General features: G+C 33.7%; 1 protein-coding gene across 4 annotated transcripts; it reads right to left on the bottom strand.

Moving 5' to 3' along the window:
- Positions 1-1116: 1116 nt before the first annotated feature.
- Positions 1117-17829, bottom strand: Hrd3 (HMG-coA reductase degradation 3). Of its 4 annotated transcripts, none has more exons than XM_090112781.1 (14): positions 17462-17829; positions 16921-17057; positions 16444-16534; positions 14814-15037; positions 14138-14333; positions 13292-13443; positions 12377-12502; positions 11437-11559; positions 11038-11143; positions 10020-10168; positions 3508-3673; positions 2672-2837; positions 2050-2254; positions 1117-1594 (listed from the first exon to the last, which is right to left on the bottom strand). In XM_090112781.1, exons 1-14 carry the CDS (start codon positions 17580-17582, stop codon positions 1451-1453), a joined length of 2106 nt encoding a protein of 701 aa, XP_089968907.1. In that variant the 5' UTR covers positions 17583-17829; the 3' UTR covers positions 1117-1450. The 4 variants fall into 4 exon arrangements, with proteins under 4 accessions (XP_089968907.1, XP_089968905.1, XP_089968906.1 ...); XM_090112779.1 differs by having other exon boundaries at positions 17327-17829; XM_090112780.1 differs by having other exon boundaries at positions 1117-1582; positions 17318-17829.
- Between the last annotated feature and the right edge of the window lie 246 nt (positions 17830-18075).

Raw genomic sequence — 18075 nt, forward strand, 5'->3', positions numbered from 1 at the left:
TAAAATCATAGTAAAGTTACAAATAAATATATACCATCGCATATTATTCAAAAGCAACAATTTTATATAGCAACTGAAAATCAGTTCTAGTTTTGCGGTTTTTTTAAAGCTATTGCATAGCTTCTATCGCGGGCCTTGAGCGCGGGGACCGAATCCAGAAATTCCGTAACGAAAAAACCTCACGCTCCCCACGGGGACGGGCACGGAGGTGTGGCTTGAAGGCATAGCATGCAATAGCTTTACCGCGGCAGTCCCCGAGTGCCACACGTCTTTTTTTTTTATTCTTACCATTTATTGACACGAGTTTTACACATGATATTTACATCAAAGATTAAAATTTAAAATTAACGAAGCATAATTTGAAATATGAATTATATTAGTTTCACCAACACTAAGTAAGGTGCCTATAAAATTACATATTTGGCGTACGCATTTTGAGGTGGCAGTTAGTTTTATTTCCTGTAGTTAGTTACTTTTTTTAAATATTTTGAAATCATTCACAATACATGGTAAGGAAAATAAAGGGCTACTCAATTTTTTATGTTTTAGTATCTGTTATTAGAGTAATGCTAGACGCAATTTAATAAAACAAGCGTCTATCATACACATCAATCTTTACAAAGCACACGACAATTTTCTAAATTCCACACACCGAAGATCAGAAGTAATTCATTAATACCAAGACAAATATTTTTTTTATATTTTGTCTGTACCTAACTATATCAAAAATCACATGCCATGTTATCTATCAATTATGACTAACTATATGGGTAGGGGGGAGGGAATTCAGTCGTTTTGATCCAATTTATGGATCAATATCTTTTTAAGCAGTAAATTTAACCAAAATAATGTATGAAGCCACGTATTATATTCTGCGAGGTGTTTTATTGTAAACATCAGAAATCAAAATATTAGTATTTTAAAAACAAACTAAAATATAATTTTACCAATAATAATTTAAAAGAACGACTTCGTTCTGTTTTCATTATCTTTTACTAAATTATAAAGTCGAAACATATACAGTTGCAAATTCGTAATTACACTAGAAAGTACATAATCCTTTTTGCGATACGATCTCATAAAACACTAGATTTGGGCTGTATCTTCACTTATTATTTTCAAGTCCTGTATATAATGTCTGACACTTACATCCACATCAAAATGTCAGCTTATATCATGACACATAGTATCAAGTATTGACGTACAATAAACAACTAAACAATCACGCTCAAAAATTGTCGAAAGCAAAAGTCTGCCTTCGTATCTATGAGGCAGAGTTTTCTATTGCGCGTATCCAATAACTTTGAACATTACTGCCACGCAATAAGATGTTAATTCAAATGAACGTTAATTGTAACTTCGCTCGGACATTTTTACGACCTTGTGAATTTAGTTGCTATAAAGTACGTCAATGTGTAAGTTCGTCTAATCCTTTTTAAATCCAACACTTTCAATTGGTCGGTTGCGGTCTGCGGAGGTATAGAACCAAGCCCAGTGCCCCCACGAGCACCGCTATGAGGTAGACGTCCCAATTCGAGAGGAGGGGAGACTCGCCCGTGAGGAAGATCAGCGCTAGCGGACTCTGTAATACAGACTGAATAATTATTGCCTTTAGAGTCGTCTAGATAGTTTAGACACGAAAAAAATACAATTTGAATTAAAAAAAAAAACGATCTTTACATAATAAGCTCTTTATCTTATTATGTAATGACCAGTTTTTTAGTCCTTCGAGACAGATTTAGTTATTTTTAAATTTATGTCACGATAACTTATATCATATAGTGCTGAGCATATCTAGCTATCACTTACATACATATTTTCATTACACGTTTCATCACCAATAAATAACATCATATAGACCAAATTAACAGCACTCAGCCGGGCCACCGCGAGCCAAAGCCATTACATGTTTAATTATGATAACTTATACCATGCAACTAAGACTGCGTCATAACAACTAGAAAGACTAATTTTTTGGTCCTTCGAGCCGGATTAACAATTATCTCCAAATTTCCACCTAATTATTTTCCGTTTTTATCGATAACTTACATCATAAAGCGACGACAGCGCTGTAACAGCACTCAATCTAGCCAGCGCAAGTGCTGCAGGTAGCCTCGCCTCAGGAGCTGCGTCTGCTGCGAGATCGTAACAGCGCTTTGCGAGGTGAATGTCTCGAGCTAAACCTAAACCTCGCTCGTGCATATAGCCGAGGTTAAATGTCGCTTGTGCGTTGTGCAGCTGTTCCGATGCGATGCTGGAATTTTTTGTGGCATTGAATGAAATACTCTTTATTGTACACAGTAATAAATTTTGTTACATAGTTAAGATAGCTTATAATAGAGATGTGGCATTATTGTATGCTGTTTGCTACAATATTTCTATGATACGTATTAGTAGGATTGTATTTTAGGTGGTAATCCATTCATAATATCAAAAGAATTATTTTATCTATGTATGTCTAATGTCTTAAATCGTGCGGTATCGAGTAGCACAAAATTTTGATGTTCTTTTTAAAGCTTATTTTCATTTATATAGTTGTGTCATTTCGTTGAGTTTCCTGTCTTTCGTTGTGTGTTGAGATTTTTTGTGTAAAAAGTGTTGTTCTGTCGAACCGTGCTGGGTATTGTTTGAAATGGCATTAACTATTGTGTCCTGTTATTGCTTGTCTCACCGATAATGATGCGCGGCGGCCTCCAAATCGGGCGGAGTCCCAAGCCCATAGTAGTGGTAGTCACCAAGCTTGAGCCGTGCGGGGGCGCAGCCCTGCGCCGCGCCGCGCGCCCACAGCTGTAAGGCGCGCTGCCATCGTTCGGCAGGGGGGAAGAGCCCTACGCCACCTATAGGGTATGGATGGGATTTAGAAAGAGAAAGTGATGAAAAAAAGACGGGTTGCACTCCGGGAGTGCCGGCAGAAGTGAAAACTTGATTATTAACGTTGAGCATATTTGATATCCATCCGTCTTACGCTTTTTCGATCAGGTCACGTGTCCTGACGCGAGTTTAAGATGTTATACCCATTACAGAAAAAGTGCTCAACGCCGCTAAAGAAGTTTTCACTTCAAAAAAATTATTTTTCATTTGAATTATGTAGTGTTATATTCTAGTCGTGATAGATTAACTAGATGGTAAGGTTTAGAGCAAAATAAACTATGATTGAAATGAAAAATATAAAAAAAGCAGTTAAAATTATATATCTTAAGTTTTGAATTAGCCTACTTATAGCAGCTAAAGTGTTTCACCATTTTTTGTAACCAAATATATTACATTTTTTGTTATTTTTATGTGATTTCCTTTTTCTTGGTTGTGTGTGTTGTTTTGTTGTGTCACACTGTTTTTTCAAATAAATGTTTTTTATTCTTTCTTTAGATAACAATTACACATCTTTATGTTTTGAATTAAAACTGTGCCATACGTCGAACGTAGAGAGATATTCCTATCTCTCCATATGTGGAGAGATAGATCTCTACTTACTTATCTAAGTACTAGAGAGTACAGATAAGTATATACCGTCGTCCAACAAATAAGCGGCATTGGTCTGCGCGACCTCCAGCCCCCGCTCGGCCAGCGCCAGGTACTGCAGCAGCGCCGCGTGCGAGTCCCGCGCGCGCCACGCCGCGTGCGCGACCATCAGCCGGGACGACCAGGGACCGCGCTCGCACACGTTCTTGAATAGCTACATACATAATATGTAACAAATAATAACTGATTAACCCCTCAGCTGTCGCGGCGCGCCGCGTCAAAAAGGTGCTGTCTGTCGGAGAAATTCGAGCGGTCGGCGCTGATTTGCCGATTTTTTTCGATATTAAAATTTGTGATATAAACTTTAACCTGTGACACTCTTGTAAATTTTGATGCTAACTAGATAACCAAACTTTATATTAGTTACCTTACTTACTCCCTGGCATGTTTATTTTATTTATTAGAACCATTTTTTCCCACACATTTTGAAAAAATACGACATTGTTAAGAAAAATACTCATAATAAAATAATATCAAGGTATTTTAGATTTTTATTTTTGTATTTTCACACTAGAATAGACAATCTTTTGAGTGAATATAACAAAAACATAGGTTTATTTTATAAAAATTCGAGAAAGTTGAGTATGAATATCATCGTTTACGCATGAAAATAAGTGGACGCGATCTCCACATATGTTCATACAAATACAGACATTACAGTCTGCTCCAAAATTAGAACATTTCAAAAATTTTTGCTACTTTTTTTTTATTTTTATTTTAATCAAAACTAGATAAAAACTAACAGTAATTTTTACTTTTTTAAAATATTTAGGTTTTTATTAATGTTTAAAAATCGTCTTATTCCTAAATGACTTCATTCTTATGGTGGACTTTGTTCTAACGTCTGTATGTATAACGTCTCCACATCAATTTTAATTTTAATTTATTTTTTCTTAAAATAAGGGATTAAGAAAATATTTTTTGTGGTAACAATAGCATTATGAAGAAATGCTTTTTTTCTTTCATGCTCTTAATTATTATAATATAGTACCTATAAAATGAAATGTTGTCCAACTACAAATCGAAAGGCACTGTATCCATACAGAAAAATGTCTAAGCTGTACAAAAGTGAAATCTACATTTAATTATACCATAACTTAATTATAAACCGTTACATTTAACTTATAAATCAAAAATTTCGGAAATTCGAGTTTTAAATATTTTTTATAAAATACAGCTTATGTTAAGGATAAAAATCAATAAACTTAAAGATTCAAAATAAATAAACAATTATATCATCTAAATGTTTTATTTACTTAAATAAATTTTACTTAACTGACAGAAAAAAAATTCTTATGAAGCTTTGTGTCTGTACTATTTATATACTCATGTGGTTGTAATGTGTGGTGTTGACGCCAACATTGGCCAATAAATAGGAATATTTGCAACTTAGCATAAATAATGTTAACTTCTGTTCATTTTTTCTTATACATCGGATCGGACACAACGACCGCCTCGAGACGACGCGGACGATTTATTACCACGAGGTTCCACTTGAATGTGATCAGGAAAGTGATGAACGCTATCCAATCTAGTTGTACTTCAATACATGCAGTATTTCCAAGCATATTGTAATTAAGATATAAACTAATCGGTAAAATTGTATTAAAATCGGTTCAGTAGTTTAGGGAGTCCATAGTACACAAACAGCATGAAACTTAAAAAATATTTTGATTGGAATAAAGTAAGACGTGTTATGTGTAGAATTTCATGAAGAATCCTGGTATCAGGAATTAAAAGCTGTAAATTCCCAAACACTAATCGTGTTAGTATTATTATCTGTTCATTTGACAAAATATACAGAGTTATATTTCTTGATTTCAAATACTGTTACGTCCTATTGTTAAAGTAAGCCTTGGAGTGTCTTGTCTTCCATTGCCATAAGAATCGTTGTTTGGATCCATTTGAATTCTCTTTTATTGATACTCAAATGCTTACGAATCAGAAAAGGTTATTCTATCAAATACAAATTTTTATTTTCGAAAGAAAATTAAAATATCAAGACGGAAGTTTATTTTAGGGTTACCTAACAAATAAGTTTTATTATTGATTATGTAGTTTAAACAGCAATGTGATATCTTCAAATAGAAAAATTGCATTCTTCTTCTGGGTAATAGAAGCAGTTTTGACACCAAAAGGCAAAAACACAATAATTGTTGTCGCTAGTCATTTACAAAATGAGAGGGTAGATTTATATTTGCAGGCGTACTGCAAATGATGCATTTAATTCGTTTTATTAAATAAGTAATGTTCCAAGGCTATTTAAAGTCATGAATGCAAATAAAAATAATCTTCAGACAGCGATCTACATCAGCTTTAACATTCGGCCTACGAATGTACTACATATAGTACATAAGAATAAAAAACCGGCCAAGTGAGAGTCAGACTCGCACACCGTGGGCTCCGAACAAACCAATTTTTAAAGTGAAACTTTTATTACATCGTCTCAAACTTTTTGGTCTGTGTAGCGCATGTCGCGTGACGGTCGGCTGCCGAGTAGGTATAAGGCAGTGTTCGGAACCGTTCGAACAGTTTCACTTTTACCGTGGTTTCATAAAACCACACAACATTTTTATTATGTTGTAACTCCGAAATTTTATATTTTTCGAAATTATTCTTCAATCTGCGCTATAAGACCTTATTTTACCCCAATTTCAAAACTTTTACGTACACGGAAAGTACCCTGTAGGTGTCGATTCCCTTGCGAATGTCGAAATTTGCAGCATAACCCATTGAGCCCCGAACGGCCCGATCGGTCCACGATACAATAGATTTTCTATTGTGTCTGTGATTCCGGGGCCTGAGTTAATAAACGGCTTTATCTTTTGATTGCGTTGGTTTATAAGTTTGATTTTTTCACAGCTTCAATCGACTCAAGTAATCAATATAAATTTCAGTTTTATGTCACATCACGCGTTCCTGTGAAAATGGGTCTTGACAGACAGATGGGCAGATGGGATGGACAGACGTGATCCTATTAGGGTTCTGGACCCTTAAAAACCAAACCCTTTGGGATGCAGCCATTAATGCTGCAATTTTTAGCAAATTTTGACTTTTGCAATGGAATCAAAACCGACAGGGTACTTCCCAAGTACATAAAATCTTTAAATTTGGCAAAAAGCAATGTTTTATAAAACAGATATAAGAATAATCGCAAATAACATGATTTTTTTAATTACACTTTATTATAAAAAAAAAATAATAATTTCAACTTACAACTAATGAACGGCTACATGTATTAACTTGATATTCACATTAAAAACTCAGATTTATAATACACTAGCGGTCCGCCCCGGCTTCGCCCGTGGTACATATTTACGTTTTCTCTACATAAGAACCATCCTCGTACTTCAAGGAATATAATAAAAAAAGAATTATCGAAATCGGTTCAGCCGTTCTCGAGTTATGCGCTTACCAACACATTTTGCGATTCATTTTTATATACATACTAGAGGTCCGCCCCGGCTTCGCCCGTGGTACATATTTCGCAATAAAAGGTAGCCTATGTCCTTTCTCGGGTATCAAAATATCTCCATACCAAATTTCATCCATATTGGTATGGAGATATAAGATTTAAGACGCAATCAGAAGAAATAATATTCATATGCGGCATATTCTGAAAACCGCAACTACTAGCAAGGGAATCAAAACCTACGGGTCAAAAGTTAAGTGGACTTGGTTAAAAGCAAGGTTTTACAGCACAGATAAAGAAAAATTCACTAAAAACACTAGAAGTTAAAACATAATAAAAAGTAGGTTTGTTCGGAGTCCTTTAAGCGCGAATCGTATTGAGGTTCAAAACTATAAAAAAACATTCTTCCAGTTTTAAAGAAATAACCCCAAAATATGTGTAAAAACATCTTTGGACTATCTGGGTTTCAAAAATGACAACTCCCGTGTTGTCGTTCATTTTGAAATTGTGAGACGACAGAAAAACAAAATAAAAACAGAATCAAACATAATATATGCCAACGCAATCAAAAGATACAACCGTTTATGCTGCAAATTTTCGTAATTTTCGACATTTGCAAGGTTATAAAAACTTACAATAGCAACGTCTTATAGCACAGATAAAGAATTCTAAAATATGAATTAAAAGATACCTACAGCATAATTAAAAAAATAAGTTTGTACGAAGCCCTCGGTGCGCGAGTCCGACTCGCACTTGGCCGGTTTTTTATTTTTTCAGAAACATAATATGGTTCCCCAATAAAAAATAATATGTTGCATTTGTATTAAGGTAAGAATATGTTGTACAATTAATGTGTTAAATTTCTTTTCCAGTTTGTCCTACACAAATTACATAGTAACATAGTCACTTTGTCCTATATATAGGTCAAAGTGAAAACCATTGTTCCCGATGTAGGTTTTTTTTACTATTTTTCCAGCATATAATATACACTTTTAACCATAATATACTAAAATTAAAGGAATTCCATAGAGGTTACGGACTATAATTTGTATAGTTGATTATATCGAATTAAACCTGAGGACAATAAATACCACAAAAACGATACCCATCAATATAAACAAAACATATGTATGAAGACGAACAATTAAATTTTTCAATTTCATACAATATGCGAACATCCTGTACGCGAATTTTACGGGGAAATTATTGTCGGTTCTGAATTGAAAACGAAATATCTTTAAAATGGAACACAGTATCAAATTTTGAATTATATTATAAAAATCTTCATAAAATTTCTTGTAAAATGATGTAAAAAACAAATAAAATATTAAAAATAAAATACGATTAACCAGGGGTCAAAAACTAAGCAACGTACAGTGAAATGGTAGATACATATTTGGAGCCATTATTTGTGGTATAATTATTGGTAATTTTCATTATTTCGACACATAAACATTAGGATATATAGTGAATAATAATAAAAAGAACAATAAATACTTACCATTTATCAACTTTCCGCAAAATTTTACATTTTTTAAAACTTTAAAATTTAAAAGTTACTCGACTAAAGTATGACATAATTACTGTTATATTTCGAATATTTATCGGTCAAATTATTAAGTGATGGACTTTAAATATTCAGTAATTCATAAGCTATCAACTAAATAGTCGTTTATGCAGATTTGAACTATATTTGCGTTACAATGAGCTAATTTCCAACCGGCGATGATTTGGCACAGATCTGTGCCACGACAGACAACGGGTACAAAATTTTTGGCTCAGATCTGTGTTCCGACAGACGAGGGTTTAAATAGCTGCATAACACATTTTTTCCAAAAAATGTTTGTCTATAGATAAAGTATAAATGTCTCTAAACCTAAATCGGTTTACTGACGATAGTTGAACGTGACAACGTCCTATTGTGCTTCTTTATCGCTCGTTCCGCGCTCTTGCTTGCACTTCATGCGTTACATGGAAGTTGGAACGCCTCAAAGCGAGGTAACGCCGCATGAGTCATGTTTTTTCGTGCGTGCAGCCGGCTCTATCGAATTATACGACGCTGTCACGTCAAAAATCGATAAGAAAAAATTTAATTAAACATGCTTGCGGCCAAATTTTGACTGGCAACCTGTATATCGAACAGGGTGTAATCGTTAAGTGTGCACAAGCGATTATTCCGTAACTATTGCAGATATCAAAAAAGCTTTAAACTGATATCGAAAATACTTAACCTAATGAGTAAAATGGCCAGAACAAAATTTTAAAAATAAAACGAGAAATATCCAAAAATGTTACATTAAACACTCCCATACAATTTATTTCCCATACATTTTGTATTCATAGCAGATTTTCGAAGTGACGTCCTCATTGTGCAAAACAATGAGGAGCTCTATTTACCGTTTCTAAATGAACTTCCCTTCAAATTTGCGAAGTAATTAAAGCAGAAAACCAAAAAAAGAAAGATGGGATATTCATATCTCATACTAAATGTATGGGAGTGTTTAATGTAACATTTTTGGATATTTCTCGTTTTATTTTTAAAAATTTATTATGGCCATTTTACTCATTAGGTTAAGTACTTTCGATATCAGTTTAAAGTTTTTTGATATCTGCAATAGTTACGGAATAATCGCTTGTGCACACTTAACGATTACATTCTGTGTATAAGAAATAATAACATACAGTCTTACTAATAAAATGTGACCCATTCGCTATACAATGGATTAGTTATTGCAATAACCTGTCTTGTTTTGATTGACGTTTCATGTGAGCAAGAGCAGGACACAGCTATGGTAGAAAATGGTTGAAATTTATCCATTGTTTAACTTTTTATTAGTAAGGCCGTAATTAAATAGCTGCATAACACATTTTTTCCAAAAAATCGATAAGAAAAAATTTAATTAAACATGCTTGCGGCCAAATTTTGACTGGCAACCTAGTCGATTATTCTCCTAATTATAAACATACATAAAATTTTGGTTTCATCAAAAAGCTATGAACACACTAATCCTGCGGTGGGATCTTAGACTACGGGGAATACGCCAAAAATAAAATTCTAATTCTAATAGAATATTAAATGGTATCTCACCTCCGTAGCTGTAGTACAGGAGCGCATTACACCCAGCCCTTGTGCATGTAATTGCGCGAGGTGATATAGCGCGAGCACGTGGCCCGATTGCGAAGCTAAGGAAAAGTACTTGTTCGCTTGTTTGAAGTCACGACGAACGCCGATACCGCCTGTAAACATTAATTTATACTAATATTATACAGCTGAAGAATTCGTTTGTTTGTTTGTTTGAACGCACTAATCGTGGGAACTACTGGTCCGATTTAAAAAAAATTCTTTCAGTGTTAGATAGCCCATTTTACGAGGAAGGCTATAGGCTATATATCATCACACTAAGACCAACAGAAGCGGAGCACTGCGGGTAAAACCGCGGAGCACAGCTAGTCTTAGATAATGAAGAGATAACGTTATACATGTAAAGACACGATTTAAAAAAATGAAGATTAGATCACACAATGGATTTGGGAGAAAAAAGTCTAATAAACATATAATTTGCGTCTTCTCTAAACTCATATTTTCACATTAAAAAGAAGGGCATTGTACTTCATCTTTTATTCAAATCAATTTTAAGTTTTTCATTTCTAAACAAAAAATATTGCGTAAAATAAAGGAAAACACTACCCTTAAAAAAAACTAATAGGTATTTTAATTATAAAAATTATACGAAACACACGTACAGAACGCGTCTTTTTAGATCGGGCAAATGCGTTTGATACAATATCTCTTAGATTACTCGCAATAAAACTGGAGGTAATTGCATTTAAACATGCCTTAATAAATTTAATTTGGAAGCTATTTAGCGGATTGCCGACAATTAATACCAATTGAAAATAAATTTGGCTCTAAAAAAAACAGATATCGGTATTCCACAAGGATGTGTTCTTGGTCAAACTCTTTTTATTATTTACCCTAATGATATGTCTTAAAACAAGAATAGAAAACTGCCATATAATCCCATCATATGCTTAATCATATTAATATTTTGCATTACAAACTTAACTTACAGTAATTATGTAATGTTTTATTATATTATACTTACTTAGATACAGGAACCCTAGATGCAGTTGTCCTTCCATCCAACCTTGATTAGCGGACATCGTAAAGTATTTATAAGCAATGTTCGGATCTTTTGGAACTGCACGGCCCTGTAAAATATTAAATTTTGTTACAATACAGAACACAGAACTGACATTTTACATTTTTCACAGATAAATAAACACAAAAAATCATTTCGAATTTTTTTCATTTCGAAACAAAAAATAAATCTTTATCACGTAAATGGTAAAAAAATATTAAATTTTATTTTGAGAAGGAGTGCTTCATATAATTTCAGTGAACATATATCTAAAACAAGTGCAATAATTTTAGTATTGGTCAATTAGAGTTCTATAATTGCATTCTAGATTTATAAATACACAATCTATTTTTTTATACAGACCTGCAAATACATAAGACCCAGTCCGGTCTGACCGATGGGATTATTCATTTCGGCCGCTTTTTTAAAGTAATGTAACGCCATCTCGTTGTTTTGTTTTATGCCATCCCCACCATCTAGGTAAATCTGAAAACAGAATATAGATATTATAAAATTTTTAAACACTGAATTATTTTCGAAAGATCTAAAGAACCTTTATTTATTTACTAGCTTTCCGCCCGCGGCTTCGCCCGCTTTGTCTTAATCATAATAAATTACATACTAAAACCTTCCTCTTGAATCACTCTATCTATTAAAAAAAACCGCATCAAAATCCGTTGCGTAGTTTTAAAGATTTAAGCATACATAGCGACATAGGGACAGAGAAAGCGACTTTGTTTTATACTATGTAGTGATTTATCAATTTAATATACCACACCAAGTAATATTCTTTACTAATTCCATAGAAAATATTTCATTTGAAATTCCTAATTTCACAAACAATTTTTCACAAATTATTTCATTATCAACCTTTTTTCGAATTTCAAAACGTAGTAAATGATTCTTTGATAATGTGCGTAAAAAAGTAAAATTTATAGTCTTTTTCTGGCAACATAATTTTGTAATACTGGGGATACCAGCTATAAATTTAAATTACATTTTACGGCTCTGTATAGTTTTTCTTTTTTCAATTTTAATAACACATCTATATATATAAAACTCAAAGGTGACTGATATAGTGATCTATCAACGCACAGACCAAACCACTGGACGTATCGGTCTGAAATTTGACATGCAGGTAGATGTTAGGACGTAGGCATCCACTAAGAAAGGATTTCCCGAAATTCTTGCGGGAACGGGGAAAATCGGGGATGCACGTACAAAGTCGTGGGCGGAAACTAGTTTATAATAAAATATATAAAATCTAATCTTTTTATAGTAAAGTATATAAAATTTCGCTTACCTTGCCCAAATAAGCGTTGGCCATAGCGTTCCCAGTTTTAGCGGCTTGTTGGAAATAATGCAACGCTTTCTGTATGTCCAGTGTGACCCCGCGACCGCCTTGGAAGTGCAATTGACCGAGACCAACCTGGTTTAAAAGTGTAGTTTTATTATATTTATTTGTTCTATCTTCAATAGATTCCGCAGCGCACGCGATAACAGAATTTTTATTAAGGAATTTTTTACACCTTGGGTTACATTATTGCATTTTTGGTAAGGATCTCTAATTTTTTTTGAAAATGCAATATAGCCTATGTTGCTCAGTGAAGATGCAGCTTTCTAATGGTGAAAGAATTTTTGAATTCGGTCCAGTAGTTTATGCGTGAAAACCATACATACATAATTACAAATCTTTCCTCTTAATAATATTAGTATAGATAAATATAAAGTCAAATAAATAAATAAAGGTTCTTTTGTTATGCTCTTTTAAAAAACTGGTGTTTTTTTCATAGTGAGCATAAGAACAAATATATAGTATAGTTTAATGCATTGGTTTTGATTGCATATGCTGAAATAGAAATCTACTTTTATGTGTGTATTTTTTTCTTAGTTGTTTAGTTTAAATATTTATTTACTAGAAAGAGATTGGTACAATATCAGAAAATATAGTTTTTTTTCTATTTAATAAGCTATAGTCCCAGTTTAATGATATGTATAGGCGGGTATATGCAAGTACATATATGCGGGTATATGCGTGTACGAGCGTGTATACGCTATTATATGCGCATATATGTTTATATGCCAAATGTATGAAAAACGTGCAACATAAATACAATTGTAACTGTGTAAACATACGTATGGTTTTTAAATAAATATATTTTTCATTTTTTTTTCATTTCATGCGTGTCTATGCGTGTATATGTGTATATACACATACCTGCGCCTGCACATCCCCCTTCTCAGCGAGCAGCTGGTAATACTCAATAAGGTCGGTGTCCAACGCAGATGTCGAACCCGCACCCTCCGCTTCATCTATTAACCTCGTGCGTTGGACTGCTGGACCACCGCTGAAGGTCACTTGACTTGCCACTGGAGAATATTTATTTGTTTAAATGAATTACATTACATATAATGTTCTGTTAGTAAAAGTTATTATAAACTAGCTTTCCGCCCGCGGCTTCGCCCGCTTTGTCTAAAACATAATAAATAATATACTAAAACCTTCCTGTTGCATCACTCTATTAAAAAAAAACCGCATCAAAATCCGTTGCGTAGTTTTAAAGATTTAAGCATACATAGCGACATAGGGACAGAGAAAGCGACTTTGTTTTATACTATGTAGTGATTGATAACTAAGGTAAATTTGTAAAGCGGGCGAAGCCGCGGGTGGTAAGCTAGTAGTTAATATAAAATTTAAATTTCAATCATAAAAATTTAATTACTTTTTACCAAGGTTAGCATAAAGTGCATGAGTTTAGAAATTAGCCTGATTACAAGAACAATAAACAAATACTCTAAAATTAACATTAAACTTTGGTGTCACCCAAGGTTCACCACTGGGTCCTTATCTTTACCTATACTTCACTCATGACCATTTACTATAAAAAACGACGTGTGGCACTCGGGGACTGCCGCGGTAAAGCTATTGCATGCTATGCCTTCAAGCCACACCTCCGTGCCCATCGGAGTGGGGAGCGTGAGGTTTTTTCGTTACGAAATTTCTGGATTCGGTCCCCGCGCTCAAGGCCCGCGATAGAAGCTATGCAATAGCTTAACAACTTACCCTTAGCAGCAACCTTCATATACAGATCCATAGCCTTCGGACAAGAACTCGGTACCGTCACTCCGACCCAGTATCTATAGGCTAACGCCATTTGAGCGTAATCACTCTCTCCTATAGCGCCCATAGTGTAATGTACTAGGGCCTTCGCTTGAGAGACGGGAACACCCACCCCGGTGGCGTATAGGAAACCCATGCCCTGGAAATTATTGTTAGGTTTAAATATTTTTAGCAGAAAAATGGAATAATGCCGTACGGACTGCTCTATTACGTTGTGAGAAGTATTTTAAATTATTTTGATGAATTAGAAAAAGGCATTTGACCAGAGCGTAAGTATTTAACCCACATACAAAAACATTTTCAATTAGGTTACAATTTACAATTTAGTCTCTTCAAATAATAAATAAAAGATTCAAAACATACTAACTTCAACATAATAACTTTAATTTACAATGCTAATATAGATACGTACGAAATATGTTTAAAATATTGCATTACTAAATTAAGAAATCTATTTATTTAATTCACTAGAAGACGAGAGAGTAAAAGACGCTGGTCAAAATTTGGAATGTGAAACTTTGGAATGTTTCAACATAATATTGTTACTAATTGCATAGCTTAGATATTTTGAATAGCTTAAATATTTTGTTTGTATATCATAATACGCAAAAGCACTCACCGCATGCGCATCAGCATTGCCCTCATCAGCGAGTTCCTGGAAGATCTTCCTCGCTCTATCCACATCTAATTCCACACCCTCACCGAACACATAAGACCACGCGAGCCGTATTTTAGCGGGTGCGTAACCACTGTCCGCAGCTTGCTTCACTTGGAGTATCGCACCTCGAAGGTCCGGGACGCGCTTGTCTATCTTTTTTATCGCTTCGTCGTATAGCTTTTTCGCTGGAATATTACGTGAAAATATAGCAGGAGAAAAGAAAATTAATTAAGAGGTATAATTATGAACGGTGTATGTACAAATATTCATCATGTTATGAAAGTTATTCTTTCACATCTAATATCTATCTAATATCTAATATTATATTGTATATTATAAAGGCGAAAGTTTGTAAGGATGTATGGATGTATGGATGTTTGTTACTCTTTCACGTAAAAACTACTGAACCGATTACAATGAAATTTAGCACACATATAGAGAGTAACTTGGATTAACACATAGGATAGTTTTTATCCCGGAAATCCCACGGGAACGGGAACTATGCGGGTTTTCCTTTGCAAACGCGGGCGAAGCCGCGGGCGGAAATCTAGTTATTTATAAACAAATAAAAATTGATAAAGAGGGATATATAATAATAATAAATGCAGAGATTATTAGGTCAACATTGTAAAAAACCCACTAGTGGCACAGCGGTTGGCAGCAGAGAGTTATCCATACTAATATTATAAATGCGAAAGTAACTCTGTCTGTCTGTCTGTTACTCAATCACGCCTTATCTACTGAACTAATTTGCATGAAATTTGGTATAGAGATATTTTGATACCCGAGAAAGGACATAGGCTACTTTTTATCCCGGGAAATAGGATAGGTTTTATCCCGGAAATCCCACGGGAACGGGAACTATACGGGTTTTTCTTTGACTGCGCGGGCGAAGCTGCGGGTGGAAAGCTAGTAAAGTTATAAAATCAAATGCCTGGTCAATAAATAGTAGTCTTTTGTATTGACAGATAATAATATTGCACGCCTCATAAGCGAAGCGTTGAGGTGGGTACTACTGTCACTTCGCGCAAAACATCTGATTTTTCAAACTTAAAATGTCTTTATGTATCATACATTGCACTTGTAAGATAATACATACACACACATATTAAGAAAAAACACTATTTTTAACGTTCATGATATTTTTGATGTCATTTTTGTTATTTAAACTAGTTAAAAAACAGTTTGAAAAAGTTCTGTCTTGGACGTCCGTGTGTCTGTATGTGCGGATCCTTTTTCTTGTTAACACGATAGCGACCGAAATACTTTACTAATCGAGTCTTTTTTTTTCTCTTACGCTTGAGTATGCTCAGGAATAGAACCCTTTCATTTTTCAGGGTCTGATTCGATGTGGTTTAATTGTTATTAAATAAACAAAAATAATAATTAATAAATATTTATTAAAAAAAAAATTATGAGGCGTGCACTTTTGGATTTTCCAAATTTTTTTTTATATTATAATGGCTCTAACATTCCTACAATATACATTCTGTTTCCAAAAATCAAACAATCCAACAAGAAAATACCTAACAACAACAGCAAATTTGGTTTAATTGTTGACAATTTAACATTTTTTTCATAACATACATACCTTCTTGCAACTCGGGAGTTAATTCGTCTTCCTCCACTTTAGGCAGTGGTGGGAGACTGTCCAGATAATCTTGAGGATTCTCTTCTAATTTCTATAACAAATAAATCTTTTATGAATCATACCGACTGATTCTAAAACCTGACCATCAACCTTTTTTATACAGAGCTAATACAATCTTTTATTTATGGTTAACTAAATTTCATGATAGCATATAGAGAAATTTTTTTACTTCCATCTGATATTGTTGGTTGATAGTTTAAATAACCAGTCTAATGTGGATATAATTGGCAAACCCTGATGTAAGATAACTTATAACCCCTTTTGTCAGCTACTAGCAAGATTTACAGTATTCTGATTTATTGTTAGTAAATTATCTGCTAATTAGTTATTTAATATTTATTATGTGTTACTGATTTATGTGTAGTTTTTCTTGTTGTTTTAAATGGCAATATACTTCTATCTAAAATGAACACTAACCTCAGAGTCAGTAGAATCCAGCATACCCTTTGCAGCTTCAATCCAACTGGGCTCGGTTTCCCTCAATAAGCTGTTCTTGATAAGCTTAAATGTGTATTCCATTTGTTCCATATTATTCTCCTTTTCACTAGTTTCATCTGTGAAGCAATCATATTTATTGAGTGTATGTCTGGCACTCTATGAAGCAAAAACAACTAGGTTTATTTGGATGAAATTTGATTCTAAGAGAGAATATAAAATATTCCAACATTTGGCGTTAATGTAATTAATAACCAAATCAAAATTTATACTTATAAGAATCTGATACATGAAAGTTTTTTTAATAGGTTACTATCAACACCGCAACCGGTTTTTCGACAATAAAATTAAAATATTGATAACTGAGAAGTCTTAATACCCAGGTCACCTTTAGAATTATCGTCATCTTTCAAAATCTCTTTCGATTTACGTAAAACATCAGCATAATCTTTTAGAGTTTTAATCTCTTTATTCATAGCTGATATTAGCTCATTGTAATAATATGGGTCTTTGATATCCTTGCCTTCAGATGTATCTTCATCCTCAGTCCGTTTATCCTTCTTTTTGGCAGAATCTGGACCGACCAACTCCGCAGTAGTTATAATTAAACATAAAAATACAATGTAAAGTTTTAAATACTCCATATTTTTATATCAATCGTCAGTCTTCGAGAAAAGTTGACGTGTCTTTATCAAAACACAACGCAAAACAACACAATACTTTTTCAATATATGCGCTTAATCATTTTGTTCACTTTTGCAGCCTTTAAGAACTATACACGTGTACTTTTCTTACTGAAATACATTACACATACATTATTTTTGTTAATTAAAAATAATATAATTTATTTGCAACCACCGAACCCTCTTGGATATGTCAAGTGTCAATCACTGTCACTATCTCATTATGTAGTTGTCACAAGTTTTTTTTTCGGTTATTAGCGCGACTAGGCGCGACTGAACTATTTGCCAGTATCAGTCACAAGTTTAAATTCATACAAAATCGGTCAAAACCACAGGTCAAAACTAATTTATCCACAAATTTATCTTTCTTTCCGAAATATCGTTCTTTCCGAAATCATCTCCTGTAGCGAAACTTTGCTGAAGAAGATATGATTTAGTTTAAAATTACCTTAAA

Source organism: Colias eurytheme, chromosome 18, assembly GCF_061535395.1.
Source record: "Colias eurytheme isolate Ceu_HAF_F1 chromosome 18, ilColEury1 Martin Lab GWU primary, whole genome shotgun sequence".
Classification (NCBI taxonomy): Eukaryota; Metazoa; Arthropoda; class Insecta; order Lepidoptera; family Pieridae; genus Colias; species Colias eurytheme.

Bases quoted from the DNA above. Each gene is read 5' to 3' on its own strand.
- Hrd3 (XM_090112778.1), bottom strand. From the start codon at position 17,582: ATGGAGTATTTAAAACTTTACATTGTATTTTTATGTTTAATTATAACT. The intron at 13,444-14,137 runs GTAAGTTGTTAA...AATATTCTCCAG, and splicing joins TATGAAGGTTGCTGCTAAGG to TGGCAAGTCAAGTGACCTTC. The intron at 11,560-12,376 runs GTAAGCGAAATT...TTCTGTTTTCAG, and splicing joins CCAACGCTTATTTGGGCAAG to ATTTACCTAGATGGTGGGGA.